The sequence below is a fragment of the Salvelinus fontinalis genome, chromosome 39, assembly GCF_029448725.1.
Source record: "Salvelinus fontinalis isolate EN_2023a chromosome 39, ASM2944872v1, whole genome shotgun sequence".
Lineage (NCBI taxonomy): Eukaryota > Metazoa > Chordata > Actinopteri > Salmoniformes > Salmonidae > Salvelinus > Salvelinus fontinalis.
The window spans coordinates 11,144,346-11,155,379 of record NC_074703.1 but is presented as its reverse complement, the minus strand read 5'-3'; the positions used below and the strand labels follow the sequence as shown (position 1 = coordinate 11,155,379).

Here is an 11,034-nt window from a genome sequence, read left to right as displayed (position 1 = left end):
ACAGAGCTATATCAAGTAGACCTGATTGCTGCTAATATGGACTTGCACGCAACTCAACAGAGTCAGCAGACACAAAATGGTGGAAATAATAGTCAATCTCCTGTACCCCCTCTCTCCAAGCCAGGTGGGGGATTATATAGTCCTATGTAGGAAGACCGACTCACACAGCCTGAGGCATTTGATAAGTGAGCTAATCAAACAATGACACAGGTTCATCTCATTGTGTTCTCCCCAGGTTGACCAAATGAGAGGTACAGAGTCTCTGAATGGGCAATATCCAGGTGAGTTCCTCAGACATAACACCTGCTCACTCTGTGTGTGTGTGTGTGGTGTGTGGTGTGTGGTGTGTGGTGTGTGGTGTGTGGTGTGTGGTGTGTGTGTGTGTGTGTGTGTGTGTGTGTGTGTGTGTGTGTGTGTGTGTGTGTGTGTGTGTGCGTGCGTGCGTGCGTGCGTGCGTGCGTGTGTTTCGGGCGGGGGAGACTGGTACACAGCTGAGCAAACAGCAGAAAGTGTTGGATATAACTCACTGACAGACACACAAATACTTAAACAGACAGGAGACACTTGAAAAAGCCTGAACATAGAGACAGTGAAAACCCCTATAGAAAAGGGCCCGTCATCGCCACAATCCTCTCTTGCTCTCCTATCCTGGCTAGCTCTAGGGGCCAATATGACTGATGTATCGTTTTGGGTCAACGCTATTTGCCGTGGTAGCCTAAAAGCTGAACTGGCGTTTGCGTGTGTGCGTGCGTAGATGTGTTTCGATGGCATTTGTACGGCTAGACAGGCTAGCGTTGGGAGGGAGTGTGTGCTGTGCTGTGCGCTAAGCTAACTCTAGCTCCAGCTGTGGTGTGATTTGAGGCAGAAATGAGGGGAGGTGTGAAAGCACAGCCAGGTGCTGCCCCCTCTCACCCTCACACCTTCCCTTAGTCCACTTCCTCACAGTTAATTAGGAGAGCTGGCGGGGGGGCTCGAGTCGGGAATGGGGAGAGAAACGGGGGGTTCCTGTGAAACAGCTGTAAAACCTGCCATTACTGCTGAGCCTGTCAGAGAGCAATAGGGGGCAGGCGGAATGAAGTGCGGCGAGGACAGGGGTGTGGGGTGATTGACGATGATGATTTGGATCGGAGTGGCGGGAGGGAGGGGGGCGGGGGGTGAATTAAGTAATATAGAGGGGAGTAATATCACATTGAAGTCGTAATGAGACAACGGAGTTGAACTCACCTTCGCACTGCTTGCCGTCTCCCTTGTACCCCGGCTTGCAGATGCAGTTGAAGGATTTGGGGGTATTCTGGCAGAGAGCATCAATGTGACAGTCATCCGTGCCTTCAGAGCACTCATCGGCATCTAGAGAAATGACACAAGGGACAACTGTAAACCACTGGTCTCCAAGGACTCATCAATAGGACTAAGTCGACAAAATGGCGATGATTTTGGTGAGAGGTGAATGGGTTTTACACAACCTCAATCGAATGTTTTAATCCCGCTCTCTCAGGGAAAGCCCAGTCCTCTTGGCCAAATGCAGCTCCGTCCAGATATATACAGGCTGGAAATATTTACTTTATGATGGCAAACGTCCAAAATGTAGAACTCCTCATATAAGACAATAAACTGTCAGGGAGGGACATAGTGGATGGAGGGTGAGGTTTCTTAACTCTATAAAAGATACCGGTAACACTAAAGAGGACAAAACCAATAATAATTTATATTAATCAAATACCATTAGCCGAGAGGTACACTAGTGTATCAGGGCTTAGTGTATGTCTCTGGAATACTGAGTGGCTATAGGGAACCCTAATTGATCAAGTCAATGTTAGAGAGTCACATCTGGGGCTGAATCCAGGGACCTCAAGCCGGCTCATTACAGCTCATTCACACAGACAGACAGCGAAAGCAAGAGAGAGAGAGAGAGAGAGAGAGAGAGAGAGAGAGAGAAGAGAGAGAGAGAGAGAGAGAGAGAGAGAGACCAAAAGTGTAAGAGAGAAAGTTTAATCTACCCAAAATTCTGTTCTCTTTCTCTCTCTAGTGATGTATCTTGAGCTGATAAGCAGCTACCCTGTCTCCTGTCTTGCCCCTCACAAGCCCATGTTGGGAGACGTAAACCCAGCGTTTATTTCTCAGAAATGACCCCCGCCCAGCTCAACAAAATGCAATAAATAAACAATAAAATGTCATCACAATAAATATTTTTTTTCAAGCGGATGACTGATTTATTTGCTCCCATGTGAGCGCCAGTAGAAAGGAAAAATAAAGTGATAGGAGTAAGCAGTGGAATATAGCCTGTAAAACCTGGACTTGATAGTTCAACTGCCAGGTCTCACTGAGTTGTTGACAGTGAATAGATAGATGTAAGGCAGGAAACTGTTATTGCAGGTTCACCATTGGACAATTAGTATGAAATACCGTTGACTAATAGTTAAATAAAGCCGTCTCCCGTGCTTCAGTGGCCGTCCCAATATTGACTTCTCGCCATCCATAGTTGGAGGGAGACAATGCGCACCGCTATCCGCTGAAAGATAGTCAATAAGCAGGTTGAGATGGACTCCAAGGACCGTGAAGGCCACCTTCCCAACCCACGTCCATATGGACACCTCGGGGCAGGCAACTGATCCGGCAAAGATGCTATGTATCAGCTCATAGGAGGGATTCGTTCAAGCAGATAGGTGAAAAGATGCTTAGTCATACATTTTTTTATTCACACATTAATCCGTCCAGGACCTACCTCACAGATTGATCTACGACTGGTAAAACATGCAGATAGATATCAGTCGATGGACCTCATTTCTTGTCGACTCTTCTCACTTGTTTAACATTCAGAAAGGGCAATTCAATAGGGCGAAACAAATACTCAACTTCAAATAGTGTTTAGAGTAATATTGTCAATACAAACTGGACTAACACGGCGTATTGTATTGTCAGTCAAAAATGAGTAAAAATGGTTCAGCCCCGCAAGGCCAAATGTAAACGTGTTTGCAGCCTGAGTTATTTCGCGCGCATATCACATCACCCATTCAAAGCCTTTTATAATTGCTAGATTTGGCATCAAATTGATATATTTCATTCAATGTTGTCGTGCAATATCGGTGTTCAGCTATTTCTCTTTTCCATGCTGTTCAAATTTTGCTAGCCCAAATTATCCATCCTCAACCAAGTGTTTCTCAAAGGAACATGTTATCTCAGTCCACAAATACTCTCCAATTAAAATGAACATAATCTACGTTAGCCTAGGCATTAAAGAAATCCACTACGTTTCACCTATTCTACGCTGTCATGCGCTGGTTTAAACAGTTCAATAAAACATTAACAGGAAAAATAGACAGCACTATCTTAAAAATATGTGTCAAAATCATATAAGACAGAAAGGGATAGAATGAGAGCTCTTTACCTGCGAGTCCAACATTCCCCATCACCTCACAAGTATTAATGAGGACGAAAAACAAACAAACGTCCCAGGAAAAACAAGCACTTCCCATGGTAAAAGGAGGTGATTGAATGCAGTTTTTTGGTTATGTGTTTCTTTGATAAGAGAACCGTTTTGGTACTGGCAGTGGCAGGAGAAGAGGACAACGAGACCAGCGGAGCCGCTCTCTGATTGGCTTGCACGCATTTGAGGAGCGGATTGGAGGTGTAGAGGGAGAGAGAGAGAGAGAGAGAGAGGAAAACTGGTTGCTTTGGTTCAATTGATTACTCACTGCCTGAGACCGCAACCAACACAGAAAATCATCAAACTTGATCAATAAATGTTTTCAGATATTTCTCACTAGCGCGGGGCCAAATTGTCAACAGAGGTCTCAATTTCCTATAATGGAACTCATGAATCTTGATGATGTAGGCCTATAAATAAGGTTATACATCTTCAAGTTACAATCGTGGTGAATAATATTGAGAAAAAAGAGCTCAGGTATTCCTATGTTTTTCAGATGAATTGTCCCGCATGCGCTTATTTCAACAGGCTAAATGCGTAGCCAAATGGGCAGTTCTGGGCACTTCTTAGTTGGTTGTGGTCTATTCTTGTCATTCTTTACAATGCAATGGAAATACTTTGAAATAAACGAAGTCATAAGAAGCATACATCTGAAGGGACCAACATTATCTCTAAATATAATGCACAGACTTGCCCAAAGTCAAAGTAGGAACTTTACACAGGCTGAAGTTTGAGTGTAGAGATACTGCCCTCTGCTGGTCTCGACACACACTACACAGTGCGCTAGTTTTGTCCCGCCCACCTGTCAGTGACAAAGCACATGTTTGACCAATCACTGTGCGCAGAGCAGGCTTCGCAAAGTGTCATGGCGTCTCCCTTGAAGGGAGCTTGGACCTGGAAAATCTAGCCATTGGCAGTAGTGACTTTCTTCTCTAAATAGGCCTGTTAAAAAACATTTACTTATCAAAAGGGATATTTTTCAAGAGAAAGACGTCACTATGGGGACTGTCCACGCAAGGGTAAATCTTCATTTCTTACAACCACGAGAAGTGGGGATGAAATTCTGCATGACCTCCCCGTTCTGTGTGTATTGTATGGTGGTGTACTATAGACGAACTAGATAAAGAAAGACGGACTAGATAAAGAAATTACATTAATGGCAAAGAGTTGTATGACATGCGCCAAATAGTTATTTTACTCTAATGTTATGCAATATGGATTGTGTCTGGTCTGTCAGCGTGTTAGAAAATGTACCACCTTTACAGAACGAAGCTAGCTAGATAGCTATCTAAGCATGGTCATATCTTCATATAAGTGTTCTTCTTTCTCGACACTGTTCAGAGTATGGACCCTCTCCCGATGCACGGGCGTGACATGGGCGTTCACCCCGACGACATGATTGAGGTGCAAGAGGCAGAACATGAGACTAAACAGGAGGTCCTAGAAAACAAAGACGTACGCATCTCTTATCCAAGTTACCGTTACTACAATTACAAATTGTTCGCCATCTCCTTAGCGAAGGGAGCTGAGGAAATCATTGACCACCTAGTTGGAATGGATGCTGAGAATCTGTCCATTCATTGCAGGTTGTTGTCCAACATGTCAACATTGAGGGCTTGGGCCGAACGAAAGAGGATCTGCTGGGCTATGAAATCTCAGAGGTCTTCGATGCCAAAAACCTTATTGATGTAAGTATGAGCACTCTGGACTCCACATACTTAAACATGCACACATAACCTACACACACACTCTGAAATGTTCCCTTGTTTCAGGGGAAACATCTGTGCTAAAAGCTGTTTGGTGGGTCTTTGACAGGTCATGAAGAAGTCTCATATTGCCAGACAGAAATTGCTGCGTCTGGGCATTTTCAAAGAGGTGGAGGTTGTCATAGATACATCAGATGGTACAGTGTGCACCCATAAACACCTGTGTGTGTGTGTGTCTGAAACAATATCACAACCAATCTCAATCATGAGATGTTGCCAATATGAAAGGATAACCAGTAAAAAGATATTTGCGTCACTGGAGAGGAGCCCTCTGTTAGTCTAGCTGTGGTCACGGCCTGCTTTGGTCTACCCCTCCCAGGTGCGGATGCGTTGCCCAATGGTCTGGACGTGACGTTCGAGGTGACAGAGATGAAGAGGCTGACAGGCAGCTACAACACCATGGTCGGCAACAACGAGGGCAGCATGGTGAGAGAATACACACACCACTATCTCTCACACACACACTTACAGGAGCGCTATAACAAAGCATCACACACTTGTTGGTCATTGAAACCCCTGTCACAATGACCCAGGGCTGACATTCCTAAATGCAATCATGTGATACAGAGGTGATTTCCAGACAGACAGGTTAAGCAGCTTGCCTGCCTCATTTTCACTGCAAACACTTCCAAATGGGTGCATAGTGTGTTAATGTAGGTTCAGAGACAGGTAGAACAGGTGTGAGACCCTGACCTGGGAGTAACGTTGTCTCTGTCTTCCAGGTGTTGGGTGTGAAGCTTCCTAACGTGTTTGGCCGTGCTGAGAAGTTAACCTTCCAGTTCTCCTATGGGACCAAGGAGACTTCCTACGGCCTGTCCTTCTTCAAGCCCCAGCCAGGCAACTTCGAACGCAAGTATGAACAGTGAACACCTCTTTCCTTGCTCTCTGTGTCGAAAGGACATTGAAATGGCACTTGCAGGCCTCCTGAGTGGCGCAGCGGTCTGAGGCACTGCATAGCAGTATTGCGGCGTCACTGCAGCCTGGTGTTTGATCCCAGGCTGTGTCATAACCGGCCGTGACTGGGAGTCCCATAGGGCGGTGCACAATTGGCCCAGCGTCGTCTGGGTTAGGGGAGGGTTTGGCCGGTGGGGCTTTACTTGCCTCATCCCGCTCTAGCGACTCCTTGTGGCGTGTCGGGTGCCTGCAGGCTAACCGGTCGTCAGTTGAACGGTGTTTCCTCCGACACATTGGTGCAGCTGGCTTCCGGGTTAAGCGAGCGGGTGTTGGCGGGTCATGTTTCGGAAGACGCATGAGTCGACCTTCGCCTCTCCCGAGCCCGTTGGGGAGTTGCAGCGATGAGACAAGATCGTACTAATAAAATTGGGGAGAAAAAAGCAGTATAAATTACAACAAAAACAAATAGCACTTGCGGTGTAATGGCTGCCATTTTGTTTCAAGTTGTGATTGTTTCCATCAGTGGTCATATTGACAGTATGTTATGTTGCCATGGTGATGTATTTATAACCTTTATGTAGAACATAGTTCAGTAATGAGACGAGCACTGTATGGTTCACGGCCCTGACAGGTGTTGTCTTGTTGCAGCCTCGCTCTAAACCTGTACAAAGTCACAGGCCAGTTTCCATGGAGCTCCCTCAAAGAGACAGACAGAGGAGTCTCCACTGAGCTCAATGTAAGAGGACTCCTACTGTGTGTGTTTGTGGGTCTGTGTGTGTCACATTAGTTTTTTTTCCATTTTATCTGCCTTGAATTTCCACAGGCGTAACTTTCTCTCTCTCCTATAGTTTCCTCTGTGGAGGACCAACCACACTCTGAAGTGGGAGGGTGTGTGGAGGGAGCTGGGTTGTCTGGCACGCAGTGCCTCCTTCGCCGTGCGAGAAGAGAGCGGACACACCCTCAAGTCTGCCCTCTCGGTACAAAGCCCTTTGTCTCTCAGTTCCCTTTATCTAATAATCTTAACCCGTTAATGATCTTAACTCTCAAAATAGCAAGAATCTGAGTCAATCTACTGATGTGTGTTGTCTTGCAGCACACCATGTCCTTTGACACCAGGAACTCTGCCATCTTCCCCAAGAAAGGTGCCTTACTGAGGATCAACCAGGTATGTTTGTGTATGTGATTTCCTCTGCATAATACACCACTAGATCTATATGAAGTGGCCATACTGATGTGTGTTGTCTTGCCCTCTGTAGGAGCTGGCTGGCTATACAGGCGGAGACGCCAGCTTCCTGAAGGAGGACTTTGAGCTGCAGGTCAACAGACGGCTGGTCTGGGACTCGGTAAGGGAACACTACAGTCCCTAACCTGGGGGGAAATACCCAGGTCAAATAGGAAGTTAATTATGGGTACCTGAGTGTTCAACATGTCATAACATGGCCCTGGTGGTTTCTTTCAGGTCCTCTCCGCCTCCCTCTGGGGTGGGTGTCTCCTCCCCATCGGAGGCAGACCGTCCTCCATCGCTGACAGGTAGGACCACTCCCATCAGATTCATGGCACATGGATTTGATAGAAATCGCTAGGTGGCGCCATTGAGAACTCATTCTGTGAAGTATTTATCCTCCAGTGTTTAGGGGATGTTGTGAGGACCTGTGGTCTGTGAGTGACATTTGGCTGTTATTATATGTCATTGACATATATTTCTGTATTGTCCAGGTTCTATCTGGGCGGTCCCACCAGTGTGAGAGGATTTGGAATGTACAGCATCGGCCCACAGAGCGAGGGTGAGGTCACGTGCTCTCTGTTTATTTGAACGGGCATGTGTGGTGACACAGGGTTGGGTCAGTTGCCCGGAGTCATGATGATGAAACGTAAGGTTTTACCTGTGTTGCTGCAGGTGACTACCTGGGGGGAGAGGCGTACTGGGCAGGCGGGCTCCACCTGTACACTCCTCTGCCCTTCCGTCCGGGCCGGGGCGGCTTCGGAGACCTCTTCAGGACACACTTCTTCCTCAACGCTGGGAACCTGTGCAACCTCAACTACGGTGGGAACCTTCAACTCCATATTAATCCATGTTCTGTTTTTCATTGCCCCTATTAACTAATAAATGTTAAATTGTCTGTTTGTGTATCTATGTGTGCATTCTGCCTCTTCTTACGTGTAAGTGTTTCCTGTCCCCAGGAGAGGGTCCAAGAGCACACCTACAGAAGCTGGCGGAGTGTATCCGCTGGTCGTATGGAGCAGGCATCGTGTTGCGTCTCGCGAACATCGCCAGGCTGGAGCTCAACTACTGCATTCCCATGGGGGTTCAGAGTGGAGACAGGTACAACACACACACATTTGGAGGAGCAGGTCAGACTCCTGTAGGCTAGGGCTTTATATAGCGCTCTAGAAGGGGGAAAAAGTGTAAGAGCAGACTCGCATATACACTCCCAGAGATGCAGTACTTACATAAGTAGTACTTTCAAGTATTTTTTAAGTTGTTTTTTGGGGTATCTGTACTTTACTATTTATATTTTTGACAACTTTTAATTCTACATTCCTAAAGAAAATTATATACTTTCAACTCCATAGATTTTCCCTGACACCCAAAAGTACTTGTTACATTTTGAATGCTTAGCAGGACAGGAAAATGATCCAATTCACACACTCGAGAACATCGCTGTTCTTCCCTACTGCCTCTTATCTGGCGGACACACTAAACACAAATGTTTCATTTGTAAATTATGTTGGAGTGGGCCCCTGGCTATCTGTAAAAAATAATAAATAAAAAAAAACATAAATTGTACTATCTGGTTTGCTTAATATAAGGAATTTTAAATGATTTATACTTGTACATTTACTTTGATACTTGAAAAGTATTTGGTATTAAATATACTTCACTTTTACTCAAGTAGTATTTTATTGGGTGACTCGCTTTTACTTGAGTCATTTTCTATTAAGGTATCTATCTACTTTTACTCAAGTATGACAATTGGGTACTTTTCCCACCACTGCAGAGATGATAGAACAAGAGATGAGAGAGGAGTTATTGCGGCAATGCTATACAACTCATATATGCTGTAAATAAACAGACACACAAGCCATAACACCTAGGTATACACAAGGTGCGGAACATATAGGTCATCTTCCCTCTTTTTCCTTCCCTGCCTCAGGATATGCGATGGCATCCAGTTTGGAGCAGGAATCCGCTTCCTGTGATGTCATCACCCTGCCGCCCGGGTCCAACAGCAGAGCGCACGATGGGAAAGGGAGAAGAGCATTGTCACTTGTTATCTGTTGAGTGTAACACTAGCTGTGGGAGCCCTACCAGAATGCACGGTTCTGGAGGAGTGCCCCGCCGCCCTTTTTGATATTAACCAATGATATCACCCACTATGTTTGCTGTGTTACTTTTCCATTACGTTTCTGGCCAGACAAAGAGATTTGGGTTTATCTCCCCTGCCTTCCAAGACTGCTGCCTGCCCTATCCATAGGGAAGTGACTATTGGTTTTGGTTCTAGATTCATTTGACCCTACTAGAACTCTTGCCAACTGATTTGTCAATAGAATCCTGTACATGCCAAGATGTTGAGGCAAAAGAAGGGATCACATTTAATGGGGGAACATATAACCAGCACTTTTTGATGACAGAACTCACTTAGCCCATGGAAGGGAATTGATAACTCCTCATGTCAAAACGGTCGGTTCTGCTGTTTGACGTGGAGAATTGAGAGTTGACTCCCCCTCTCCACAGCAGCCCCTGTGAATCTGAGGTGGGAACCCCAAGTGTGACCCACCACCACTGCTCTTATTGTTAGTCCTCGTTTTAATGTCTAAGTTACACAATAAATCACATTTGTTCCCCTTCATCTTTTTTTGTGGTTTCTCATAGAGACACATTTGCAATACTTTATTCAGATCCAAAGTTGATCTGAAACACCCTCAGACCTGCATTAACGACAGCAGTTACAGCACACACAGGTGTGTCACGTACAGGTCTCACTGTAGCCAGTTTTATCAGCCTGCAGTTATTAATAGTCACAAACTTGGTATATAAGTCAACTGATATATTCAATGGCTTGGGAGTGCACCAACTGTCTACACTGAACTGCAGCATGGAGATATCCAACGCATGTGCAATTGCAACTAGTGAACTTCACTGCATTGTCAACATTTGACTTATATTGTAATTATAACATATCAACTATAATCTCATGGTAATCCATCCAGTTTTTACAGGCAATTCAACTGCTCACTGAAGTCCTATTTACAGTGAGAAACGACACATTGAAGAGCCATGATGAGTCGATCTAAGAGCGCAGAACAGCTGTTGACCCAGCAAGGCCTGTATCCACAAAGCGTCTCAGAGCAGGAGTGCTGTTCTAGGATCAGTTTTGCCTTTTAGATCATAATGAATAATATTATATGGACAGATCCTAAATAAGCACTCCTACTCTGAGAGGCTTTGTGGATACGGGCCCTGGTGTGCTACAGAGACAGGCTAGTACAGTACCCATGTACTGACATCAACCTCTCTACTGTACCACTTGTGTGAATCTGCCAGCCAAACAACCTGACAGCATCTCTGTCTGTCTACTGAACCTTGTTGAACCGTGTTCCTCCATTCTCTCTCAGAGAAAGCCTGGTGGTTTAGTTTTCATATGGAGGTGGTTTTCGTCCCTATCAAGCGTCAGCAGACCAGTATCAAACGCATGTGAACACTGTGCTGTGGGGCTTGTAGCCTTGTAAACAGCAGCTGGCAACCCTCCAGACCCTCTCCAGTGGCGTGGAGTTGTGACACTGATCCCAGCCCTATCGCTCCCTCACAGCACACCCACACCCCTGTGTAATAGACCTTTCAAAGCTCACCTCTATATTTTATTTGTTTCTGTGTTTTCTTCCTTCCTCCGCCTCCTTCCTTCGCCAGCCTTAGCTTCTTTATTGCTTGTTGTTGACATGGATCCCTTC

General features: G+C 45.6%; 2 protein-coding genes across 2 annotated transcripts in view; one reads left to right on the top strand and one right to left on the bottom strand.

Moving 5' to 3' along the window:
- Window positions 1-3,561, bottom strand: part of LOC129838364 (signal peptide, CUB and EGF-like domain-containing protein 1) — a 23,478-nt gene extending 19,917 nt beyond the window's left edge. The window contains exons 1-2 of the mRNA XM_055905299.1: window positions 3,386-3,561; window positions 1,225-1,347 (exon numbers count right to left, since the gene is read on the bottom strand). Of these exons, the coding sequence (XP_055761274.1) occupies window positions 1,225-1,347; window positions 3,386-3,473 (211 nt within the window). The 5' untranslated portion in view covers window positions 3,474-3,561. The remainder of the gene's footprint in view (window positions 1-1,224; window positions 1,348-3,385) is intronic.
- A 698-nt stretch (window positions 3,562-4,259) lies between these two features.
- On the top strand, window positions 4,260-9,935 carry LOC129838551 (sorting and assembly machinery component 50 homolog B-like). The gene is made up of 15 exons (XM_055905606.1): window positions 4,260-4,443; window positions 4,766-4,879; window positions 5,011-5,112; window positions 5,240-5,327; window positions 5,510-5,616; window positions 5,913-6,043; window positions 6,733-6,820; window positions 6,933-7,061; window positions 7,178-7,249; window positions 7,341-7,427; window positions 7,544-7,614; window positions 7,801-7,868; window positions 7,982-8,128; window positions 8,266-8,407; window positions 9,240-9,935. Exons 1-15 carry the CDS (start codon window positions 4,423-4,425, stop codon window positions 9,283-9,285), a joined length of 1,413 nt encoding a protein of 470 aa, XP_055761581.1. The 5' UTR covers window positions 4,260-4,422; the 3' UTR covers window positions 9,286-9,935.
- The last annotated feature ends 1,099 nt before the right edge of the window (window positions 9,936-11,034 follow it).